This window comes from Olea europaea, unplaced genomic scaffold, assembly GCF_002742605.1.
Source record: "Olea europaea var. sylvestris unplaced genomic scaffold, O_europaea_v1 scaffold1508, whole genome shotgun sequence".
Lineage (NCBI taxonomy): Eukaryota > Viridiplantae > Streptophyta > Magnoliopsida > Lamiales > Oleaceae > Olea > Olea europaea.
In genome coordinates, this window is record NW_019232657.1 from 38,965 (window position 1) to 66,241 (window position 27,277).

A 27,277-nucleotide genomic window follows, 5' to 3' on the forward strand; every position below is an offset into this window, starting at 1 on the left:
CTACTTGGCTCTATCAGTCTTGTACATGTGAGCAATCTCAGGCACAAGAGGATCATCAGGATTTGGATCAGTCAGGAAGGAGCAAATCAAGAGCAACACCTACAAATTCAACCTCTGTCATACATATGGCACGTAAGAAAAGGATCACTCATAAACGTAATATTCCATCCGTCCCATAAAAATAGGTTTGTTTTCATTTTTATACAGATTAAGAAAATGTAACTAATATAGTTGAAAACATAATTATTCTTACATTTTTCCTAATATACTCGTACATTAGATAATAATTTAAATACTAGTAGTTCATATTTCTTGATAAGAAGACACAATAAATAGAGATATATTAAAAAAAAAAAAACTAAGAAATCAACTATATTTTCAAGAAGTAAAGTGACCTATAATTTGGAAGAGAAAAAACGAAAGCAAGCCTATCATTATGAGACGGTGTGAATCATTTTTATAATAATGCATACAAAACGGATTCAACCCTTGTTTGAGCATCAATATTTTTTTTATTTTTTTTTTTGGATTAATAGATTTTGGAATAGTGATTTCAAGGAGAATGTGTGGTTAAAAAGTAGGGAAAATTATTGGGTTCATTATAGATTGGTCAATGGCCATATGCAATAAAAACTACGGAGAACAAGCAAGATTGCAAGGAGGCCACATGTCACCTTCGATACTGTAAGGGCAGGGCTCCACTGCTCTTTGAGGATATCAAGACAAATGCTTCCATTACTATTGATGTTTGGATGAAAGACTTTGGTCTTAATGGAGACCTGCTAGTTGCACAAATAAACAATAATAAGCATCTGACATGTGCACAACAATAAGCAATTTTCAGTGGTCAATTGAGTACTTATGTTTGGCTAAGCCTAAAAAAAAGTGAAGTTACTTATGATATTAGTTAACATAAGAAATCGCTTCCAAAGATAAGCAATGTAAATCATGACATACCAATGCGAAGTCATCAACCCCCCGGGGTGCGTCTACCTCTACACGAGACCATTAAACCCCCAGAGTGCATCTACCTCTACAAGAGACTATCAACCCCCCGAGGTGCGTCTACCTCTACAAGAGACCATCAACCCCCCGAGGTGCTCCACCTCTACGTGAGACCATCGATCCCCCCGAGGGCTTTACCTCTACGAGAGACCGTCGATCCCATGGGGGCGCTCTACCCCTACGAGAGACCGTCGACCCCATGGGGGCGCTCTACCTCTACGAGAGACCGTCGACCCCCCGAGGGCGCTCTACCTCTATGCAAGACCAGTGACCAGCATGGAATTACCTATAAAGTCATCTCAACACTTAGCCTCAAAATCTCTGATGAATTAACAAGGTTACATGGCGGTCACCACGAACACAACCTCCGTGTGGTAGTTAAGACCCCCCACTCAGAACGTGGGGATAATGGGAAGGCCAACGTAGGACACGTGACACCACAGCCACCCGGTTCTCGCTCAGCTTCTGACGTCTATAAATACCTCCTAAGGGCGATACTTGTACGGATGATTGCATATTTTTTAGCTATCTGAATTCCGAATTTATTTTCTCCTAACACACCTACTGATTCTCACACCGGACGTAAAACGAGGGAGAAAGCCCCAACCTCACTTTTGCAAATAACAATTGGTAATCGATACGGCGGAAGCACCCTACACCGCTAGGAGGGCACGGAGGTTCTTTCCTTAACCATTTCATTGGCACCGTCTGTGGGAAATATTTGAACTAAAAAGCTATGTCGAGAAGACGAACAACGAGTGATACTCGTTTGGTTGGGAATACGGCAGAGATGGAGTCGGAGTCAGTTACGAGGGGTCACGAACCACCGCCGCCCCTGCAATATGTGACGCAGAGTTAATTCAGCACTTTGGAGACTCAGTTGGTAACAATGATGGCGCTCTTACAAAACCAGTCACAGAGAGGCGCGGTCCCCCCATTGAGCCCAACAGAAGTGACAAACTAGCAGCCGCCTCAAGCGCCACCCGCGGTAGTTCCACCCATTTCTCAGTAGGCGACGGGAGATTTAGGGGCTCCAGTGGTCATAGTTCAGTAGCCTCCGCAGGCCATGGTGGACCTGGAACAAAAGATGGAAGAAATCATGGCCCAAAAGATAGATGATGCACTATCTAAGAGGAAGGATAAGCGAAGGCAGATGGTTTTGGAGGAAGACCCGTTTGTACCTGAGATCATAGCGGTCCCCTTACCTCAAGGCTTCAAACAGCCCATGATAGAAGCATATGATGGAGTCATCGATCCACTTGACCACTTGCGGACCTTTGTAGATCTGATGAGACTTTATGCGGCCTCGGACGCAGTAATGTGCTGGTCCTTCCCCCCCACACTCAGGAGGAAGGCCAGGGACTAGGTAGCAACCTTGGCCCTGCGGTCTATCAAGACGTTTGATGAGCTCTCCAGGAGCTTTGTAGCTTACTTCCTAAGTAGCAAGAGGAAGAGGAAGACAACTATTGGGTTGATGCAGGTCGTATAGGAGAAGGATGAGTCATTGCAGGATTACTTGGCTAGGTTTAGCCTGGCGACTATCGGCATAAATGACTTGCAAATGTCCGCAGTAGTTACCGCCTTGATGAATGGAACGCGAAATCGGGCCTTTAAGATGTCACTCTCCAAAAATCCCTCGGAATTGATGCATGACCTGTTGAAGAATGGAGATAAGTACGTCGATGCAAAGAAAGCGGAGAAGATAACTAAAAATCTCAGGGATGGATGAGAGACGGATGCTCATAAGCGAAAGAAAAACGATGAGCGAAGGTACGCTGATAAGAATAAGCCAAAGAATGAACGCATGAAAAAGGGTTATACCCAGGACCGGTCAGTCAAGTAGAAGCGAGAGGATGTACAAGTACCCACCCCTTTGAACATCCTACGTACAAAGTTATTAATGGAAATACAGCACATGAAAGAGCTCGAATGGCCTAAATTGATGCTGACTCCCTCCAGCAAGAGAAATAAAAGTAAGTACTGTCATTTTTATAAAGATCACGGACATGATACTGAAGAATGTCTGCAGTTGAAGGAGGAGATTGAGCGCCTACTAAGGCAAGGACTATTAGCTAATTATGTAAAAAATGACAGAGGCAAGCAAAGGCTCGAGGATCGACCCCCGCCAAGGGCAGGAGTGATAAACATGATCATCATGGGTGTAGCATCGGGCGGCGACTCAAATTCTGCCAGGAAGATCTATGCACGTTCCGTGGGGGTCTGCTCTATCCAGAAAAAAGTAAGGTTCAACTAGAGCATTACTTTGAGGACTTGATCGATATAACTCATCCCCATGATGACGTCTTAGTGATAGTAGGCGATATAACGGATTTTGACGTGAAGAGGGTGCTAGTTGACGGGGGAAGTGCGGTGAACGTCCTCACCTGAGATGCCTTCTTGGGTCTAAAGATTCCCCCAGAGAAGTTGAAGATGGTGACCACTCCTCTACAAGGCTTTGGAGAAGCAACAATGATACCGGAAGGAACTGTGGAGCTTCCAGTCACGCTAGGCACATATCCAGCGACAGTGGTAATTGTGACTAACTTCTTGTTCTCAAGACTCCCGTGGCCTACAATGCCATCTATGGCTTGCCATTGCTAAATGCAGTCGGTGCTGTCCCATCAACCTACCATCAGATTATGAAGTTCTCAACTAGCAGGGGAGTCGGGTGCGTGCGAGGGGACCAGCATGCATCAAAGAAATGCTATGTAGATAGTATACAGGCTAAAGGCTCACTGTAACGCCCCGACCCCTAGTGGACGAGAACGCTACTTACTTTACTTAGCTTAACCGGTAGTTTAGTAACAAGTGTATACGTTTTAGCGGAAGCTTATATCTTCGGATAATAATTTAAATAACAATACTTCAAATACTTTAAACAAAAATACTGAATCAATTTTCAAAACAATAAAATGTAATTTATTTGAAGAAAACATAACTTGTTCTCGCATTCTGCGTTATTCAAAACTTTAAAGAAATAACATTGGAAAACATTTCATAAAAATAAATCCAAATCACTTATTCACCGGATTTTCATGGGCTCGTTGTATCACTCTCCATCTTCTCCTCCATCCATGCCCAAGGTAGAATTCCTTCAATCTGTAGAGATGGGGTTAAACCCGTGAGTTGAAAAACTCAATAGGTGTCATAGGTGCATTCGTGATCAAGCTATACATTTCAAAATATTAACTTTATAACTTTTCATACATGCCGTACTCTGAGGCACCATTTGACATACGAACATTTCTTCAACATAGAGGGGTATGCCGTACCAGAGTACGATTTGACATACAACCATTAACATAGAGGGATATGCCGTACCGGAGTACCATTTGACATACAAACATTAACATGAATCGAAACTTATAACTTAACACGATTAAACACATTGCACATCTATCTACCTTGATTGATACTTTTGAAACTTTGAAAACTTGGATTGAAAACTTCGATAAAACTTGGACATTGAAAGAAATGCACTCCTTGGATGTTTGAAAATCGTTGAGAATTGATGCTTGAAAACACTTCTTAAACTTCTAGGAAAAATAGTTTTCCTCCCTCTCTTTTTCTCTCTTAGAAACTTTTTCTTTAGTATGTAAAAGCTCTTGCTTTTGGTGTGAGAAAAAATGAGTGAAATGAGGTCTTTATTTATAGGTAAATATTTCATAACTTAAAGCAAATGAAGGGTCAAATTTCATTTAATAGAAAAAACATGGGTGACATTTAAGTTTGAGGTTAAATGCTTCAATTTAGTGGGGTTTTTATTGCCAAAAACGTGGGTGGCCCTTTAAGAAAATAATTGATGAAAATAAATATTTAAATTTTAGAGAAAAATGAGAATTTTCATTTCAGGTAGCTTCGGTCGACCGGTTGTAGTCCAGTTGACACTGCACGACTTTCAATGTTTCTATCATAACTTCTTTTCCCAATATCTGATTGAGGTAATTCAAATTGTGTTGGAAAGCTAACTCAAAGAGCTACAACTTTTATTTAGATATCATTTTCCAAATCGAATGTTTCCTATGTCGAAAATGGGTCTCAAATGAGACTAAAAATCTGAAGTATACTTTAGCCATCCAATATTCATGTCTTAGTGCCACGAAGGTGTTTAAAATTATTTGGGGTTCTACACTCACCACCAATCATGATGCTGGATGTGGAATTCCCAAGGGGACGGATCGAGCCGTTCGATATGACTGAAAAAATATTTGTAGTCGAGGGACGAAAGTTCAGTGTTGGAACAGGTCTGGGATCTAAGGAGAAGGAAAAATTGACAAAATGTCTAGCCAGTAACTTGGATGTTTTCGCGTGGTCAAGAGTGCCAAGGCTGATGACCATGTGGCCTGTTTGTAGAAAGTGTTTGATGTTACCCGACTAAACAGATTGAGGTTCAATCCAGAGAAGTGTGTTTTTGGTACTGCAGGAGGAAAATTCCTAGGCTTCATGATCACGCAAAGGGGCATCGAAGTGAACCCAGACAAAATTCAGGCAATACTGGAAATGAAAAGCCCCATCAGTAGGAAGGAAGTCCAGAGACTAACAGGGCGGGTAGCCACTTTAAATCATTTCATGAGCCGGGCGACAGACAAGTGCTACCACTTCTTCAAAGCTATAGGGGGTTCCTCCAATTTTGAGTGGACCCAAGAATGTGAAGAGTCACTTAGGTGCCTGAAGTAGTCATTACAAGAGCCCTCGATCCTGACCAGTCCATGTCCCGGAGACGTGTTGTGTCTTTACTTGGCAGTCTCACCACGGGCGGTCAGCATGGTGCTGGCGAAAGAATTCTCAAAGGCTCAAAAATCGGTCTACTATGTGAGCCAAGTATTAAAAGGCGCAGAGGTAAGATACAGCCTAGTTGAGCAGCTAGTGTTTGCATTAATTGTCGCGGTTAGAAAGCTAAGACCATACGTTCAATCTCACATAGTGCAAGTAATGACCAACCAACTTATCAAGTAGATCCTCCATTGACCAGAAACCTCTGGGAGGTTGTTGAAATGGGAAATCGAGTTAAGTGAGTTTGATATTGAGTTTAGGCTAAGGACGGCTATTAAGGCACAAGCTCTAGCAGACTTCATCACTGAGCTCACCATTCCGCCCGAGCACCCACCAGGGGAACAGACAGATTGAAAAATTTTTGTAGATGAATCTTCGGACGATGAGGGATCCGGGGTGGGGATCATTATGATAGGGCCAAATGTTGAAGAGTTGGAATACTCATTGCATTTCGAATTCCTAGCCACAAATAATGATGCCGAATACAAGGCGGTGATCACGGGTTTAGGACTGGTAGCCAGACTTGGGGTAACTTCAGTGGAAATTTGTAGTAACTCTCAGTTAATAGTCGGGCAAATGACGGGAGAATTTGAAACAAAAAGACGGAAAGATGGCAGCATATTTGATGGGGGTCAAAAATTTGCAAAGGGGATTCACCAGGTTTAAAATATCAAAGGTCCCCCGAAAAGACAATGAGCGGGCGGACGCATTGGCTAAGCTTGCATCCGCTAACCCCAGACATTTGCCTCGTACAACAAATGTGCAAGTCTTACGGCGACCTAGCATTTAGCATGTGGTTGATGTTGTAAATGTCGACCCTGGGAAAAGTTGGATGGACCCGTTGATTAAATATCTCACAAAGGACAAGCTGTCGGAAGATGCTTTCGCGGCAAGAAGGCTAAGGGCTCGGGAGGCCTCGTTCGCCATCATCGATGGACTGCTTTACAAGCGAGGTTTCACAATGCCGTATTTGAAATGTTTGCGGCCGACAGAAGCACGGGAGGTGCTAGACGAGATACATGCAGGAATTCGTGGCAACCACCCTCGCATTCAAGGCACTACGACAATGATATTATTGGCCTAGCATGAAGGAAGATGCTAAGGAGTTGGTGAATTGGCATGTCAACATCATGAAAATTTGATCCACATTCTAGCCGAGCAGGAGACGATAGTTTTTGGGGTGTGTCCTTTCTTTCAATGGGAGATAGACATCTTGGGGCCTTTGCCCCTAGCTAAGGGGCAAAGGAAGTTCTTATTGGTTGCCATAGACTACTTCACTAAGTGGGTAGAGGTTGAGCCCTTGGCCACCATCACAACAAGAAAGGTGCAAGGTTTCGTCAGGAAAAATATAATATGCAGGTTTGGCATACCCAGCGTAGTCATTACAGATAATGGCAAACAATTCGACAGTCACAGTTTTAGAGCCTTTTGTAAAAGCTACCACATCGACCACAGGTTGTCTTCGGTCACTTACCCTCAGTTAAATGGACAAGCTGAAGTGACCATTCGAGCCATACTATGGGATCTGAAGACAAGGCTGGAAAAGGAGAAAGAACTTTGGGCGGACGAGTTGCCCAATGTATTGTGGGCGTATCACACGACCCCACGGGAATGGCTGGTGAAACACCTTTTAAGTTATCATTCGAGATGGAGGCAGCTGTCCCCGTCGAAATTTTAAGTGAGACTGGTCGAATGAAAACCAAGCAACTTGACGTCGCAGCCACCAGGGTGAAACTCGACTTACTCGAAGGGGCTAGAGAAAGGGCAGCGATAAGGATGTTAGCATACAAGCGAAGGGCCGCTAAATATTTTAAACGAAGGGTAAGATCCAGAGTTTTTCAACCAGGGGATCTTGTATTAAGAAATGCAGCCGCAGCAGGACACCCCCCACCAAAGCTTGGGCCGAATTGGGAAGGGCCATATGAAGTAATCCGCAACCTTGGAAAAGGAGCCTATAGTCTAAAAGATATGAAAGGGAAGCCATTGGGTAGGCCATGGAATGTGGAACAGCTCAAAAAGTACTATCAGTAAACACTCAAATTAGAAAGATAGGTTGTTTCTTTTGTAAATACAGTAGAATATGTTGCATTGATCATTTTCTCCATGTAACGCCTCACGAAGGTGCTCTTAGGTGTAATAGCTTATTTTATTCAATGAAAGACCTTGGCAGTGGCGGATGATGAGGGCGCTACGGAAAGGCCAACCTAGCTGGGACGTCTCGGTACGCCTACTGAGCCCACAAATTCAAGTATTTTTTATGGTAACAGGCAATCTTGAATCTCCACGTTCATCCCGTGAAGACATACGGTGAACATAGCCCACACGACTAGGCGGAGAGCTTTGAAACGTCAAAAAATTGGCTAAGACCCTAAACCGCCAGACCACCTCCCTACGGTCGACATAGCCCACGAGGCTAGACGGAAGCCTTGAAAAGTCAAAAAATTGGCTAAGGCCCTAAATCGCTAGACCACCTCTTAACAGTCGACATAACCCACGAGGCTAGGCGAAGAGCCTTGAAAAGTTAAAAAATTGTCTAAGGTCCTAAACCGCCAGACCATCTCCCTATGGTCGACATAGCCCACGAGGCTAGGTGGAGAGCCTTGAAAAATAAAAAATTGGCTAATGCCCTAAACCGCTAGACCACTTTCCAACGGTCGACATAGCCCACGAGGCTAGGCGAAGAGCCTTGAAAAGTCAAAAAATTGGCTAGGCCCTAAACTACCGGACCACCTCCCTACGATCGACATAGCCCACGAAGCTAGGCTGAGAGCCTTGGAAAGTCAAAAAATTGGCTAAAGCCCTTAATCGCCAGATCACCTCTTGACGATCGACATAGCCCACGCGGCTAGGCGGAGGGCCTTGAAAAGTCAAAAAATTGGCTAAGGCCATAAACCGCCTGACCACCTCCATACGATCGACATAGACTACGAGGCTAGGCAAAAAGCCAAAAAACTGGCTGGGGCCCTTAACCGTCGGACCACCTTTCGATGGTCGACATAGCTCATGCAGCAAGGCGGAGAGCCTTGAAAAGCTAAAAAATCGGCTAAGGACCCTAACCAATACGCTCCTCTCTCAAGTACATCTCGACCCACGTGGCTAGGCAGAAAGACCTAAATGGTCAGAGTATAGGCTAAGGCCATCAATCATTGTAATCAAGCATACGTGACTAATGACATTTACCCATGCTATCAAACAACTGAACGTGAAAAATAACACTGGGAGAAACAAGTTTCAACATCAATAACCGCTTATAACATAGCATTCATACAAAAAGCATGTGATGTACTATTGCCCACACCCCGGGAAAGTAGGAAATGATGCCACAAATAGAAATAAAAGGCGACACAAAGAATAGGAGAACTAACAAAGGTGCTACTGCTAAGCCATGCTTCAACTCGAGGGGGAAACACCACCACTGCTGTCCCGCGACAAAAGACCAAGTGACCTAGATGACTGTGCCCCACTCTCCTTCCCCTTGCGCTATGCAAGGAACTTATCAAAACCTGAGGGGGCAATAGAAGGGTGCTCGATCGATATCCCCCCATACGAATGTAAAGCTCTAGCGTAATCAGGCGATGATTTGTATTGCTCAACAGAAGCCTCCAAGTCCCTAGTGTACTCAGCAGAGGCCTTATACCACTCAACCGCCTCTTCCAGAGCACGAGCCAACACAGACCACAAATTGTCGTTCTCTGTCTCCTGCTCACGAGCTCGAGCCTCCGACGCTTCTACAGATTTCTTCAAGGAAGATATCTTCTTCTTGTAGTGATGAGCCTCCTTTTTCTTTTCCTCCGCAAGAGTCTTTAGCTCTAAGGCCTAGCGACAACTCGATTCAGCAAGCCCAATCTGAAGGGCCACCATCTAAAAGATGAGAAGACAATATGAGAGTCGAGTGGTATAACCATGCACTATATAAATATAAGCATACCCTCTAGAGATAAACCGTCGCAGCCCTCTCGATGTCATCTGTGCTACATCCTGCAATCGCCCTGGCCTGCGCGGGTGTCACTAAAGACTTAAGTACCTCCATCTCATGATAACCCCAGGTGGGAGGAAACCCGAAATTAGGAGGTGAACCCTCACGCTCCCCCCACGTGCGACTGGAAGAGCCCGGCCTACGAATATGAGCAACATTGATAGGCTTATCTGAGGGCTGGAGAGTCTCTTTTGCTACTTGAAAATTTTTCCCCTTAGTCAGCCATCTTTTTCCTTTTTAAGGGGGTGGGGCATGGCTCAATGTCACTTCCACGCCCTTGTTCGGGATAGAGTACATGGTCCCTCCAAGTCAAATTTCATCCCTGTACATTCAAGGTAAGGCTCGTCAAGCTCGCAAAACAAAAGAGTGTGAGAACACAAAACAAGAAATGGAAGCTCAAGAGTTTACTGTCAATAGGAGCGAGGCCCTCGTCACCTCCCGACAGGGTCTTCAATACCTCGTCCAGGTCGAAGTCCATATCTATATGCACACGCCCAAACAGATTAGACCCAAAAAGCAACAAATAAGAAATGTGTGCATGTCAAGAATAATAGGAACCGGTGGAAGCAGCCTACTAGTAGGACGACTCATCCCTACTATCAACGTGTTCCTCATGGTCAGGATCGATCCTAAGTCAGGTGCAAGAGGAGGTATATCAACCAGCTGTTGGATTTGAGCTTTTAGAGTAGAGGAAGCTTCTACTTGACTTAAGTCAGGTGCAAGAGGAGGTATATCAACCAGCTGTTGGATTTGAGCTTTTAGAGTAGAGGAAGCTTCTACTTGACTATTGAAAAGGCGAATTTGAGGATGCCGCCAATAGGTATTAAAAGGAAACCGACCTGCTGGAGGCGGGGCAAAGAAAAATCGAGAATTCCAACCGCTATTCGAATTCCTGAACTTAGGAAATAGCAAAGGGACTCTAGTGGTAAAAAAGACAAATGCATTACACCGAGCTAATTTATGCATCTCAAAGACACACCTAAAGAGGTCCATGTAAAGCGAAATTCTCCTCCTAAGACAAACATACAAGAAGTACAACGCTTTTCTCCAAACATTGGGGTTTATTTGACTAGGAGTGAGATGAAACTCATTGAAAATTGAATGAAAAAGGGATGAATGGGTAGCCGGAAACCACCATCCATGATGTCCTTATACACCACTATCTCGCGAGGGTCAGACCCGAGGAGCTTCTCTTTGGGACCGAGGGCTCTATAGATATAGTCGTCGACCCGGTTATACCTAGCAAGACATTTCTCTAACTTAAGCGAGGAATTGTAAAGGCTATAACTTTTTGGAATTTCAAGGGGGACGACCTCGCCAGCCGGATCTCGCTCGACTTCTAAGTTTTGGTTTGGAGGCTTGGTGGAGCCAATATGTCTCTTGGGTGAATTCGAAATAAATGCCTGAGAATCAATTGAAAGGATTTGGCTATCAGACTCACAAGGAAACCTGTCAGACAAAGGGGGGAGGCTGAAGCAACCAACCGCGCGGACAGGCGGCGGGGGACTGGTCGGCCGACCGACTAGCCGGTCGGATCTTTTTCGACGTCGACCGGTCCCTCATTACTATTTTCATCGGAAGAAGAAGAAGAGAGGATAGTTTTGTACATGATTTTACAAAAAATGAAGAAAAAAGAGGAGAAAGTTACCTTGGAAAAGAGAGAACCTTGGAAGAGAGAAAGAACTAAGATGTTTGGAGTAGAAGAAAATGGTTCACATGTGAGGGACCACTCCCTTTTATAAGCAAAAAGGATTCAAAAATTTTGGAGGGAAAATTCCCTCCAAGATCATGCCCATTGGTTGGGTGCCAAGTGTACAGTAGAATAGCTGCCCAAACCAAATTGCACTACTCGATTTGTTCACTCGAGCTAATTTTATTTTAAAAAAATCCGTATAAAGGAAGTTGATACTCCTCTGTCGAAAAAATATCGACAGGGAGTAGGGGGCTAATGATATCAGTTAACATAAGAAATTACTTCCAAAGATAGGCAATGTAAATCATGACACGCTAATGTGAAGTCATCAACCCCCCGAGGTGCGTCTACCTCTACAAGAGACCATCAACCCCCTGAGGTGCTTCTACCTCTACAAGAGACCATCAACCCCCCAAGGTGCTCCACCTCTACGCGAGACCATCGATCGCCCTGAGGGCTCTACCTCTATAAGAGATCATCAACCCCCGGGGGTGCTCTACCTCTATGCAAGACCAGTGACCAGCATGGAATTACCTATAAGGTCATCTCAACACTTAGCCTCGAAATCTCTGATGAATTAACAAGGTTACATGGTGGTCAATATGAACACAACCTCTGTGGGGTAGTTAATAACTACACCCACTCAGAACGTGGGAATAATGGGAAGGTCAACGTGGGACACGTGGTACCACAGGCACCCGGCTCTCACTCGGCTTCTGACGTCTATAAATACCTTCTAAGGGCGATATAAGTATGGATGATTGCTTATTTTTTAGCTTTCTGAATTCTGAATTTATTTTTTCCTAACACACCTACTGATTCTCACACCGGAGGTAAAATGGGGGAGAAAGCCCCGACCTCACTTTTGCATATAACAATTGATAATCGAAACGACGGAAGCACCCTACACTGCCAAGAGGGCACGGAGGTTCTTTCCTTAACCATTTCAACTTAAAAGTAATAATAACTTTCAAGTTTGATCAAATTTGTAAATTCAAAGTTACTTAAGTAACTTTTGTCCCCAAACATTTTATTTCTCTTTATATGTTGCTTTTTTAACAAAAAATTTCTTTTTAAAAAGCACGTTCACTTAAAAAGGTAACTCTGCTTCTTTTAAGGATTTAACAGAACAAACTCTATTTATTTTAGGGTTCTAAAATGTGTAATCCAGTGGCAATATGCTTAATTATGCATTTTTCACTTTTTAATATTATTTTAAATATTCCAAGCTAATAAGTAAATAAAATAATGCATTATAACCTTCAAAATTATTATAGCTTATGAAAGAATTTCATAGATATTTTTCCATAAAATTAAAAATTAGAGGAAAAAAAGGACATTCAAAGTTTTGATTAGGCGAGCAATACCAAAATAAAAAATGCATCTTCAAGTTTTTGCAACTCGATGAAGATCTTAACTGTGAAATTAGAGGAAGACCGAATGAGGAGGAGGATCAAGTTCGACGTAAATAGTTTGCAACTCTACGAAAAATTTGTTTTTGATTTTTCTAAACATCAAAACCCTACAGATTGTTGTATTTAATTCATGAACTTGGGTGATATAGGCTAATTTGATATTTATTGGACTCAATTTGCATTTTTAGTTATAAAAATGGGTGCCGAACTTTGTTAGGCTAATTTGAACACATTTTTTTATCATATATCCAAGCGTATTTAGTGTTTAAGCGTGCAAATGCAGTCAACAACAATGGGTTGACAACATTCACGTGCATACCCCATATGCAGGGCATTTCAAGAAAGCCCAGAGCATATATATGCATTTTAGAATATTTTTTGTCTCAAGTTGCATTGTGGATCTGGAACAATATAAAATGCAATTATCCTATCTCACATCTAAAAGACTAAATAAAAACCATAATCACTAATGTGCTGGGCATAACAACCTTATTCAAGAATTACTTTGCAGCTTTCGAGTGAGTTCAAATCCCTGTTCTCACATGCATGTCTTATACAACACTCAATCTTGCACAAGGGTGTACTCTCATACCATATTCTAATATCAAAGTGTTTTTGAAGTTCATTTATGATAGTTCTATAGCGAAAAACATGGGCAAACATAGTTCTATAGAAGATTGAGATATAGGCTGGGTTAATGACCTAATCATCCTACTGCTAATCAGCAAGCACCAATGCATCATCTTACTCCTTGTGTCCCAACTAGAAGGCTGAAATTTATTTGCCATATCTAGACACTATTTATGCAGGTTACCTTGGGTGGCTTAAAAGGGTAATCCGGTGGGAAGTGAATAGTCACGAGAAACACATCCCATGCAAAAGGGCTATCTGAAGGATACATAATGGTAGCTTGCCAGTGGAACATGTCCTCACCTACAAGCCCTGGAAAAATATTCAACAGTAATTTGAGCTTAAAGCTAAATGACAACAAATTCACTTATTTATGATTACAATTTATTTAAAAATTGCAATTTGAAAGATGCAATTCACAATCAACTTCCCTTTAAAGCAATTAAAAATGTGCCACGAAGTAACTAAATTTACCCAAACCCCAAACAGAGTGGATAAAGGAACAAAAGATTGGCACCTGAAAGACTAGATGAAGTTGAGTTGACATAAAGTTGATAAGTCACATCAACTAGACCTATGGAGAAGTCACATCAATTGATCTTTGGAGGCAGAGGGGATCCTGACAGATATCTTTCTGACAGTGGTGGCAAATGGATCTGTTAAGGGAGTGTCTCGAAGTGCTCAATGCTTCGGAGTTGAGGGACATTTCGGTTGTTTCAACGGATCTACTCTTCACCTTGCAGCACGCCATGTTGAGTTCATCAGGAGTGGGCATCACTTCGGGTAAACATGTGGAACTTCGGGGAGTGGCGTGACTGTTTGTTCCGAAGTGGTTTAGCTAGAGGATGGACACGTGGGAATGGTGTGACTGTTTGTTCTGAAGTGGTTTAGCTAGGGGATGGACATGTGGGAGTGGTGCAACTGTTGTTTCGAAGTGGTTTAATTAGGGGTGTAACAGTGGTCTCCCCAAGTTCAGGCATGGATATTCATATCATAGGTGAACTTGCTTTCCCGATTGTGTATGTCGACCTTGGAGTAAGTATTGTGGATTTTGATAAAGTGCGGATGTGAAAGGATGAAGTAAGCAGACATGTCGAATAGCTATTGGCTGAGGCAAAGTAATGACCGATGTGATGTGGGTAGGGCTTTCTCTTGGTTGCGCCGAAGCTTGTAAAGTAAAAGAGCTCATCTGTCACCAGCGCGTTAACCCAAGGGGACGATGCGTTAGAAGATGGTTAAAAACTTGTAAAGCTGAGGGGTCGTACGATCGAGGCAGTGACCTATAGGAAAATTCGCGTCAGTGGCGTCGAAGCTTTTGAAGCTGGGTGAAGAGAACATCTACCACCGGTACGCTGACCCAAAGGGGACGATGCGTTGGGAGATGGCTAAAGTCTTGTAAAGCTGAAGGGTTGTACGATCGAGGCGGTGACCCACAGGGGACTTCATGTCAATGGCGCCAAAGCTTTTAAAGCTGGGTAAAGAGCTCATCTGCCATCGATGCACTGACCCATAGGGGACGACGTGTTGGGAGATGGCTAAAGCCTTGTAAAACTGAGGGGTCGTGCGACCGAGGCGGTGATCCACAGGGGACTTCGCGTCAGTGGCGTCGAAGCTTTTGAAGTTGGGTGAAGAGCACATTTGTCACAGGTGCGCTGACACACAGGGGACGACGCGTTGGGAGATAGCTAAAGCTTTGTAAAGCTGAAGGGTCGTACGATCGAGACGGTGACCTACAGGGGACTATGCGTCAGTGGCGTCGAAACTTTTGAAGATGGGTGAAGAGCACAAAGTCACCGATGAGCTGACCCACAGGGGACAACGCGTTGGGAGATGGCTAAATCTTGTAAAGCTGAAGGGTCGTGAGACTGAGGCGGTGACCCACAGGGGACTCTGCTTCGTGGCGCCGAAGCTTTTGAAGCTGGGTGAAGAGTGCATTCATCTGAGGCAAATTGGGACGGATTATTTCTGATCTGAAGTATTATGATGACATTAATCAATGTGACAGCTGTCACGTATTTCCAAGGCGACAGTTGAATGTGATGTCTGTCCCCAGAAAAAGGGCTGCTGCGGCTACTTTTTGTTGACAGTTGTTGTTTACTCGAGGTGACACTTTTTATACGTGCGTGAGGGGCACTGTCAGATCTTGGGCGTTGATCAAATCTGACGTTTCATTTCAACGATCCAGATTTGTGACGAGATGAACGGCCTAGATTGACATCGTTTGAATTCAACGGTGGGGATCATCTGGGGTCTCCTATAAAAGGAGAACTTGAGCGTTTTGAGAGGTTTTCACTTTTGTGAAATCAGTCTTTGCGCTCAAAATCTCATAGCGATTCCCGACGATCTTCAAGTGTTTTCGGCAACATTTTCAGTTTTCGGCGGGTTTCAGAGGGCCATTTCTTATTTTTTGACCGTAGAAAGCCCCAATCCGTTTATTTCAGTAAGTATTTATCTAGTTTTTCATGTTTTTTGAATTCTGAAGATGGCTTTTGAGAGTAGTGAGCATTCTGAAGGGGACCTAGAGGTTGTCAAGGTAGATGAGCCCGTTTTGGCCACTTTGGATGAAATTTTCGAGGCGATTTTGGGGGGGAAACCTCTAGGGGTGTCTGACTATCTTTCCAAGTTGAAAACGGCCGACCTGGCTAGGCTTAAGACCAAATATAGAATCTCATATAGTGTGGGTTTGATACTTTTGGGGCCGTATGAGTGAGCCTATTACCCAAGATCGGGGTGCGTAGCTATTATCGAGGCGATATTGAGGGCGGGGCTTAGGTTGCCTATCCATCCCTTCTTTAGATATGTATTAAGGTCCTATGGCCTAGCCCCCACCCAATTGAATCCGAACTCTTGGAGTCAGATGGTGGGTTTGTGGATGTTGTGGAAGGAGGCATCCTATGGGGAGGAGATGCCCTTTTCTGTCTTCCAAACATTGTATATACCCAAGGTCCTGGCGAAGGGTGATAAGACGAAGGGATGGTACTACCTAACTTCCTGGGGGTCTTACACTCCATTCGTGCTCGATCTACCAGGCTCCATCAAGGAATGGAAGAGTTCGTGGTCCTGGGCTTCCGGGAGATGGGACACAATAGAGGTGACCTCCTGGCACCCCTTACTGTTCCCACCAAATACTCCACATTTAGTGAGTACTAGTACTTCGTCTCTGCAAATATGTTTACTTGCGTTCAGAATGTAACTCATCCTTTCTTGCAAGTCCTCTTCCTCGGTGCGAATTGTCTACAGAAAACTTCGATACTATCTGCACCGTCTATCAGTTTTCCCCTAAGAGGAGGTCTTACAATGAGCTGATAAGGAAGAACATCCATTTTGTGGAGCACGAGCTGATGGCCTCCTAAGGTGAGTGCAGAGGTTACATCATGGTTATATCAAACATCTGATTTTCTATCTTGTTTGCTGCAGACGACTTTAACAAGAAGAGGCCTCTGAAGCTGGACTTCAAGATCATCCAAAGGATGATGGCTGAGGCGAGGGCTCTGAAGACGTCCTTCTCGGCCTATAGGAAACAAATGGAGGACTTGACAGCTGCCAGTAAGAAACTCCCCGGGCCGAGGAGGAGGAGCCCTTGCTGAAGAAGGGCAAGAGGGCAGCTGGGCCTGCAGGGGCCCCTACTGTGGCGAGGGCGGCCACAAGGCAGAAGGCATCCCCACAGGGGTTGTGATTGGAAAGAGGCCTAACTGTGTACCTAAGGTGACCCCAGTGTTGGCATCTGCCCCCAATACTGCAGCGCCTCTTGCTCTGGCGGCTACAGAGGAGAGAAAGGAGGGCTCGTCCCTCAATGGAGCAGGATTTCTTCGGCTGCACCTCTGAGGAGCCAATGAAGAAAGTACTGGAGTCCCTCCCTCCAGAGACTGCTGTTGTGGCCTGGATCCATTGCAAATACAGGATTGAGGTCTGGAGGGACCACACGTCGTCCTGCTCAGCCGAAAAATCTCATGGCTACTAACAATACCTGCCTCGCCCGAGGGTTAAGCACCAGTGTTCAACTGGAGCGTCTGGTGAAGGACCTTAGGGCAAAAAATATCGACCTAGTCTAACGGTTGGAGAAGGCCTCTTCTTATGGAGACGAAATGAGGACGGCCTGGGCCTAAGTAGATGAGGCCAGGAAGGCAAAGAAGGCGGTGGAGGCGAGAGCGGCTAAGATCACATCAGAACAGCTAAAGAAAGAACTGCATGAAACTGAATGCCAAGTAGCTGTTCTGACGAGGCAGATTGACCATGCCAACGAGCATCACTGATAAGTGTGTTTTTACACACTTATTTAGCACTTTTTGAGACTTTATTATTGATAAAATTGAGTAGATCTCTATTTATAATTGTGTAATTGTTACTTTTGTAGGCTAAAACCTCGGAAAGAAGTATAACGAGCGAAAAGAGAAGGAAAAGGACTTAAATTGAACAAAATTGTGAAGCTGAGGACTTGAAGTGCAATTATGGAAGGGCCTAAATGTAATAAAAGTTAAATTTTGAGGACTAAATTGCACTAAATGAAAGTTGAAGGACCTGATCTGCAATTTCAAGATTTTTTGGTCAACCTTTTTATTATTTTATCCTTATTTTATGCTAGATATTTTTAGGATATTTATGTTGTGTCTAATAATATCTTTTTTTATATTATATTTTATACATATTCCGTAAATATACTAATATAACTTGGTAGGTAAAAAAACTCTTTCCCAACTCTTTCACTTCTCTTTCTATCTCTCTTGGTCTCTCTCTATCTTTTTCTTGATTTTTTTCTTTTAGTTTTATTTTCTTTTGTTAATTTTAGTTTTATTTTGGGAATCAAGTGGATATAGCAAGGAAATCATTAAGGAAAGCTTGAAGAATACATTGAAGGAATTACAATTCGTATTTAAAAGGGTTTTATCTCAACTTTTGTATTCCTTTCATTTAGTTCTTCATGTTTGTAATGATATGTTTATAAGAATCTCTTTGTTATTTTGTTAGAATGATGAACTAAACAAGTTTATGTTGGAATTTATGTATTAGCTTAACCTATTTTCATTAATATCGTGTTATATGTTGTTAGATATGCATTTGTTATCAAAATATTGGTGTATTAATTATCATGTTTAAGATTACTACATTTATTTGACGTCAATAGATATTGTGGTTAGGTAGTTGTGTAATTATTGAAAAATAGTTGCACATAATAGACCGAAATAATTAATACCATAGGTTTGTATGGTTTCGACTATACGCGTTTAGATATCCAGACATGTATACCTACCCTATGTGACCCGTTGAGTTATTTTCACAAAAATTGAATGTAGTTGTTTGGTTTAGAACGATATAGAAATATGTTAATGCCAAGCAATTAGGGTTGATATCGCTCGACAGAGGTTATTGACTAATTTTGGAAAATCGGGTCTAACCACATATTTTGGTAATTTGCATCGACGCATAATTGGCTTGAAAAGGGTTAAGCGAAATCATAAATTCCAACATCTTTTAAAATCAAAATTTTCCACTTTTTAAGTATTTTAAATCAAAATCGAGTATTCGCCTTTTTATAGTTTTTAAAATCGAACTTTTAAATGTGTGTATCTTTTTCGTTAATTTGAAACAAATACACTCGTAATTGAAAACAACACTCTCTGAGGGATCGACTGGGACTTAAAAAGGTCCATTATACTACTTGATCGCGACCCGTGCACTTGCGACGTGCCATTTAATACCGATCAATCACCGCCATATAGTGGAGGCCCTCAATGCCTCGAATAAGGAGAAGAGAGAGCTGAGGTAGCGGACGGAGGTCCAAGTTGAAGAGATCAAGTCTCTGAAGGCAAAGGCAAAAATAGTTGGAGAGTCAGCCGTGCAGCACTTTATTGACCACTTTGAAGAGCATGAGTTGTATGACACATTTGCCAAGTATTGGGCCTCGTGGAATGCCCAGGCTATGCTGCAGTGCCTCAGGGAGGTCCACCTAAACTTGGACATCTCGACTTTGGAGGAAGTGTTCGGTGGGCCTACCGAGGGTAGCCCCGACATAGCCACTACTGCTACGGGAAATGTTGTTACAGGGGCAGAAACGGCTCCCCGAGGAGGCCGAGGTGGGGGCAGGGGCTATAGTGCCAATAGATTAGGGCTCATTGTAATGGCTTCGGCCCAATTATTGTAATCTTGTTATTAATGGAATGGATTTTTTTGCTAAGTATTGACACTTCTTTTATTTGTGCTGGACTATTTGTATCTTGATGAGTAACAAGTAAATATTAAGCATTACTTACCAATAATAAATAGTCGATGACTAAAGAATTGATCCATATAAAATACTGAAGAACCGAGGTATTATAACTTAAGTCTTTTACAACATTGTCTTTTACTATGGCAGTTTCAGCACTTAGCAAGATAGGAATGTTACAATAGACTAGACAAAATGGAGAAAGGATCAGAAATACACTTATGACTGATAGTATTTTCTCAAGTGTTCAATGTTCCACTGATGAGGCAGCACTTTCCCTGCCATGTCTTCAATTTCATAAGTGCCGGGTCGGGACTCCTGCGGATACGATAAAGATCTTCCCAGTTCAGTCCAAACACTCCAGACCCAGTTGACTTCAATGATTGGAAGGCCCTTCTGAGGACGAGGTCCTCCACATGAAAAGTTCGATTTCTGACCTTAGAGTTGTAATAACGGGTCATTTTTCTCTGATATTTGGCCAATTTTATTTGAGAGAAATCTCTCCTTTCTTCTAGGAGGTGAAGCTCGTACACTCCAAGGAGGTGAAGCTCGTACACTCGAGTTTCTCGTTGTCAATCTCATTGAAATGTATCCGACGATGAGAGGGGACACCCACCTCGACAGGACTCATGGCTTCGGATCCATAGGTCATGAAGAAGGGTGTTTCACCTGTTACAGTTTAGCTGGTTGTTCGAATGGCCCAGAGGACATGGGGAAGTTCATCGACCCATGCCTCTTTCGAGGCGTCAAACTTCCTTTTCAGGGTATGCTCGATAGTTTTATTCACTGTCTCAACCTGGCCGTTTGCTTGAAGATGATGAGGTGTTGAGAAGTCCTTTCTTATGCTGAGTTCGTCACACAAGTCTCACATTTTTTTGTTGTCGAACTTCCTTCCGTTATCAGACACTAAAGAGTGGAGAATACCAAACCTACAAATGATATTTTTCCAGACGAACTTTGTAGTGTTCGCTTCAGTGATTTTTGCTAGAGGTTCAGCTTCAACTCACTTGGTGAAGTAGTCAACGACAACAATGGCAAAAGTAGCGCTTCCTCTTCCTTTTGGAAGCGGGCCAATAAAGTCTATGCCCCACTTGGCGAACAGCCAGGGGCTGGTGACCACGGAGAGACTTTGAGAAGGCTGTCTTTAAATATTTGAGAAGCGTTGGCACTTGTCACATTTTTGAACAAACTGGTAAGAGTCCCTCTTCAGGGTCAGCCAGAAGTAGCCTTGTTGAAGTACTTTGTGTGCCAGAACCATTCCTCCGGAGTGGTTACCGCAGACTCGCTCATGGATCTCCCTGAGTATATACATGGCTTCTTCTCCTCTCACGCATCGAAGAAGTGGCGAGGTGAAGCCCCTTTTGTAGAGCACATCATCTTGGAGAACAAAGTCAGCAGCTCTCCTCCTCAATTTCTTCGCCTCGCTCTTCGAGGCTAACAGTGATTGATTTTTGAGATAGGCCACTATGGGTTGTATCCAAAGTGGGGTGCCTTCAATTCATAGTACCTCTTCGCGTCCAGAGATGGAAGGTTTTGGTAGGCGCTCAATTGGGACAATTTTTAGCAACTTCGAATCTCTGCTACTGGCCAACTTGGACAGGGTGTCGACGTGTGTATTTTCGAGGCGTGGGACTTGAACCAATTCGAATCTCTCGAAGTGAGAGACTAGGTTCAAAACCAATTTCAGATACGCAGCCATGCTATTATCTTTGGCTGTAAACTTTCCGTTGACCTGACTTACTACAAGTTGCGAGTCGCTACTTTCTAGGAGCCTTTTCACTTGCATTTCTTTCGCTAGTCTAAGGCCTGCTAGGAGGGCCTCATATTCCGCAGCGTTGTTCGAGAATTTGAAGTCGAACCTAACTGCGCAGTTTAGTTTATGGCCCTCTGGGATTTCCAAAACTACTCTTGCTCCGGAGCCAGTCTCTCCTGACGAGCCATGCACAAATAGGTTCCATGTTGGGGGCTCGACTGGTTCCATTGTCACCTCCATTTCTGGGGCTTTGGCAAACTCAGTCACAAAATCTGCGAGGGCTTAACCCTTGATGGCGTTTCGGGGTTGGAACAGTAGGTCGAACTCGCTGAGCTCGATTGCCCATTTTAGCAAACGGCCTGAAACATATGTTCTCTGCAACACTTGCTTCAGGGGGAAGTTGGTGAGAACTTCAATTGAATGGGTCTAAAAGTATGGTCTCAACTTCCTTGATGCTGTAACAAGGGAGAGTGCAAGCTTTTCCATATCTGGGTAAAGTGTCTCTGCTGAGAATAGTGCCTTGCTAATTTAGTACACCAGCAGTTGATGCGTGTTTTCTTCTCTAACAAGGACTATGCTGATAGCCTCGTCTAAGACCGCTAAGTACAGCAGCAGTGATTCTCGTGGCTCAGATTTGGATAGCAGGGGTGCCTCTCCTAAGTGTTTCTTCAGCGCTTGGAAGGCTTCTTCGCACTCATCCATCCATTGGAACTTCTTTCTTTGTTTCAAGATTTTGAAGAAGGGTAGGCTGTTGTCAGTGACCCTGGAGATGAGGCGGCTGAGTGCGGCTATCTGGCCGTTGAGGCTTTGGACCTCCTTTGGCTTTTGAGGCGACCTCATTTTCAATAAGGCCCTTATCTTTTCCGGATTGGCCTCGATTCCTCTTTGGTCCACAATATACCCTAGAAATTGACCCGAAGCTACCCCGAAGGTGCACTTCAAAGGGTTCAACTTCATTTTATACTTTCTAAGAATCTGAAAGGTCTGGTCGAGTTGACTTATGTGTTCTTTCGCCTGGAGGCTTTTAACTAGTATGTCGTCCATGTAGACCTCCATAGTTTTACCAATGAGCTCGGCAAACATCATGTTGACCAGCCTTTGGTATGTAGCTCCGACATTTTTCAATCCGAAGGGCATCACCTTATAGCGATACAATCCTCTGTCTGTGATGAACGATGTGGACTTCTCATCAGGTTGGAACATGGGTATCTGGTTGTACCTTGAGTATGCATCCATGAAGATCAAGAGTTCATGTCCAGCAGTGGAGTCCACCAGTTGGTCTATTTTTGGGAAAGGAAAGCTGTCCTTGGGACATGCTTTGTTCAAATTTGTGAAGTCTATACACACTCTCCATTTTTCACTAGGTTTCTTTACGAGAATCGGGTTGAATATCCACTTTAGATAGATAGCTTCTCTGATGAAGCCACGACGACTGAGTTTGTCGACTTCTTCTTTGAGCGCCTCATATCGCTCTGAATTGAGGGCTCGTCTTTTCTGCCAATGTGGGGGCGCAGGAGGAGTTGATATTAAGGTGGTGGCAACTGATCCTTGGGTCTATTCTCACCATGTCTTCGTGCTTCCAGGCGAAGACATCCAGGTTCCTTTTCAGGAAGTTCATCACTTCTTCCTTCACTTCGGGGGGTAGTGTTTTCCCAATCCGCAAGACCTGAGTGAGGTCTTCAAGGTTGATGGGGAAAGTTTTCAATTCTTCAATTGGAGTCGCATTTGGTTCGGACTCGATAATTCGAGGATCCAACTCATCAAGAAGGTGCCCTTCTTCAGGGGTCTCTACCATGTCGATGTCTTCCTCTTGTTCGGAGGTGTGTCCTTGTTCAAGGGCGTCGAGCATCTCTATGTCCATGTCGACTTCATTGCCTGCCTCTGTTATGATGACATTAACAGTGTGAAGCTCGAATTTTCATAGAGAGTTAAGGTAACATGCCCTTATGCCCATTTGGTTGCCTCGAACTGTAGCAATCCCATGTTCGGTTGGGAACTTCATACACAAGTAATGGATGGATGTAACTGCCTAAAGATCTTTCAAGGCAAGTCGGCCCAATACTCCATGGCCCAATACTCCATGGTAGCTGATATGTGGTCCACCATCAGGAACTCCATGAAGTGGTGGGCTACTAGGGGGACTGGCCATATCTCAACAGGCAAAGTAATTCGCCCTCGTGGGACGATGCTGTCACTAGTAAATCCAAATAGCGGGTCGATCATGGGGATCAACCCATGTTGAATCTGCATTTTATCAAAGGCAGATTTGAACAGTATATTCACCGAGTTTCCATTGTCGAAAACCATGTGTTTAAGTCCGTTTCGAGCTACTACGGTTTTACCGCTAGCGCATCACAATGGGAGTGGTGAACTCCTTATGCATCTTCTTGAGAAAAAGTGATCGAGGCCATCCTGTTGGCCTCTTGGGTCTGATTGACAATGTAAGTAATCATTGGTGGATCATTTGCTTCCCTTGTATAGTTCCTCTGGGCGTTCCTCGTATTGCCCCCGATGTGAGGTCCTCCAATGATTGTGGGGGTGTTTGATAGGCATTTTATGTAAAAATGTATTTTAGAATAGTAAATTGATGTGAAATGTGTGGTTGAGAAATAAGGAAAAAAATTTCATTTACGTGTAATATTATTTTAATAAAGAATGTGTGGTTGAAAAAAAAGAGAGAGAAAAATACATTTTGAAAAAAATTGCTACCGAACGGGGACTGTATCAATTTTCCTGATAACTTGGCCTCCAGATGGGGCCTGATCCCTATGCTTGGATTCTCCTCTGTCCCTAGATTCTCTCCTCCGGACTGATTGGTCTTTATATCACCTCTCTCCACTATTCGGGGAGGTGGACTTGTGGGTGTATTCACCCTTCTCGAGGAGCATGAGTTACTTCAGCTCGAGAATCGAGGAACATATCCACATTCGTTGGTGTCGTGTCTGTAAAGTTGGTGAAAGGTACAGAACCTTGCCCCTTCCAAGGGCTTGTTTGATCGCTTATTCTTCTTCTGATTGTTTGTTCCCCCAAATGGCCCTGCCTCGGCAAGAGTATTTTCATATGCTAGCACTGGCACTGCATTTAGAGTGGCTGAAGCCAATGCCTATCCGGATGTGGGGGCTACTGTGTGATCGGCCTGGGTCCATTGCTGGGTGACAAGGTGCACGGTTGGCCCTTGACTCATCTGCCTTTAGGGCAGGGAAAGTCCCTAAGCCGCATGATTCCGATGGTCAATCATCTCCTCATTGACAATTTTCATCCTCATCATTTCAACTAGCTCGTCATAGGTGGTGGGATTCTTGCTACGTACATCCCTCCAGAACAGAGTGTTCATGTTGAGGCCACCATTCAAGGTTGAAAGGGCCTCCCTGTCAGTGACTTGCTCGTAGTACGTGATTTCATCGATGAATCTAGCGAGACAGCTTTTCAGCATCTCGCCACGAGCTTGCCTCATGTCTTGCAAGCGTTGCACTGGGGCCTCTCCTTCCCTTCGTGAAAGGTATTGGTTCAGAATTACCTTTTTCAAGTTTGGCCACTTCTGATGCTCAAGAGTGGTAATCTGTTGTACCATACTTCAGCAGCTTCGGTGAGGGTTAGATGAAAGGCCCTACATTTCAGTGCCGACGAGGCTCCTCTGAGGCTCATCCGCGTCATGTACTTAGTCAGGTGTCTCAGTGGTTCCCCTTTTCCTTCATACTTTGGGATTTTAAGGGGCATGAAGTTTGCAGACATCGGAAAGCTTCGAATTTCTCTAGAGAAGGGGAGGTTGTCATCATCATCATCAATTTCGTAGGAGCGGCATGGCCCTTCAGAGCCTTCCCCCTCAGATGAATTTTGGGGAGGTGGAGGTGCCTCTTCTCAACTACCCCAATCCACTAGGTTTTTCCTCTCCCGCTTATTTCTAGGCGGAGGAGGTACTTGTTGCTCCTGCTCTTGTCGGATTGATCTTTGTACGGAGTGGACCCTATTGCTAGGGTTCTGCCCTATTCTGTTGAAGATGCTGACGGACCTTTGGGGTTCGTATTCCGATGGGAACTTCTCTTCTAGTGGTGGTTCTGCTGGTTGGCTTCCTTGCGCGTAGGACGTCACATCCACACCTACTTCTCTTTCAAGAGGGTGTTCCCGGTGTTGACTCGAATGGACTCGGCCATGAGGCGCAGGAATTTCTTAAGCTAGATATGATCCTTGAGGCATCTGGAAGCCCTGATGACCTCGGGCCTACATGAAGAATTCACGCATCGCCATATTCTGAGCGACAATGTCTCTTATTATTTGAGCCATTCCTTTAGTGAGTGATGTTCTGTTGCCTTGGTGACGCCGATGATGGGATCTCCGATGCGTGACATTGGTCTTGATTACCTCTTCTTCAGAGGCATCCCCGTGCCCTTCAAAATTTGCATCATCATTACTATAACTCATTTTGTTTATCCTTTCAAGGGTGTTAAGAACTTTGTAGGTTGACCTTGTTCTTTTTCAAAAACGTGCCCTTTTCAGGGTAAGTCGATGGTTTGCCAGTGGCTTCTTTTGGACAGAAAGTTTTCCACATACGGTATCAATCTGTCGACCTCGAGAATTGGACCCTCCACTTGGCCAACGGATAGCTACTCCACATAATTCTCCCTGCGCACAATAAAGCATGGTCAAAAGCACACGACCGGAACTAGCAGTGGTGGTGGAGATCGTATACACTCCGATGGTCAAGTCAGCGTTGGGTGATCGGAACAGTGCTCAAGTTATGCAAGAGAGTGTGTAGAAGAATATATATTTCTTAGTATGGAAAGCTAAGTTATAAGAGTTTCATTACCTTTGTCTCTTGCCAAACTTTGGGTATTTATAAAGGTAGAGCACCGCTGAATGTGGGACGCGTATATGCATCTAACGGTATGAGGCGTCCACTCATAGGCTTCAATCAGTCGCGTCTAGAGTGAGCGAACGATTAGTTCTTCTGAGCTGAGTTGACATAAAGTTGATAAGTCACATCAACTAAACCTATGGAGACGTCACATCAATTGATCTTTGGAGGCAGAGGGGATCCTGACAGATATCTTTTTAGCAGTGGCGGCGGAGGGATCTATTAAGGGAGTGTCTCAGAGTGCTCAATGCTTCGGAGTTGAGGAACATTTCGGTTGCTTCAGTGGATCTACTCTTCACCTTGCAATGCGCCATGTTGAGGTCGTCAGGAGTGGGCATCACTTCGAAACCACTTCGAGTGAACATGTGAAACTTCGGGGAGTGGCTTGACTGTTTGTTCCGAAGTCGTTTAGCTAGGGGATGGACACATGGGAGTGGTGTGACTGCTTATTCCGAAGTGGTTTAGCTAGGGGATGATCCGAAGTGGTTTAGCTAGGGGATGGACATGTGGGAATGGTGTGACTGTTGTTTCGAAGTGGTTTAGTTAGGGGTGTAACAAAAGACTTTAGTGTGCATGCAACAACCTCCGTTCTCTTCCTTGCCAGGAAGAGTAATGTTGATTTTGTGAACCAAAAAGATTCAATTCGAGTACAGAAAACAAAAACTTATCAGCTTCAGATAGAAAAAGCAAAAACCAATTTCAGATTTCCATTAGCATGGAAAGAATCAGGATATTACAGGAAAACATATTCTATAACTTAGAAAATCTAAGATGGAAATAAAATCTAGGGGATTGAGAAAGATGCAGGAGGGTCCTTCTGCAAGTCCTTCAATTCTTTCTGAATCCTCTTTGAAGCCATTTCTATTCAGGTCGATATTAAAGACCTGAAAATTATTCATAAAGGAAGATTTGCTGGCCAATCAAAAAAGGATTTTACAATAAAGAGAATCAAAGATCTCTATTCTTGAGGAGTTGAAT

General features: G+C 43.8%; 1 protein-coding gene across 2 annotated transcripts; it reads right to left on the reverse strand.

Annotated features, from left to right (window-relative positions):
* LOC111376473 (ubiquitin-conjugating enzyme E2 5A-like) lies at nt 1-27,158 on the reverse strand. Of its 2 annotated transcripts, none has more exons than XM_022999433.1 (4): nt 27,098-27,158; nt 13,677-13,816; nt 675-779; nt 1-99 (listed from the first exon to the last, which is right to left on the reverse strand). In XM_022999433.1, the coding sequence occupies exons 1-4, from the start codon at nt 27,156-27,158 to the stop codon at nt 1-3; spliced, it is 405 nt and encodes a 134-aa protein (XP_022855201.1). The 2 variants fall into 2 exon arrangements, with proteins under 2 accessions (XP_022855201.1, XP_022855202.1); XM_022999434.1 differs by having other exon boundaries at nt 13,677-13,807; nt 27,092-27,158.
* Between the last annotated feature and the right edge of the window lie 119 nt (nt 27,159-27,277).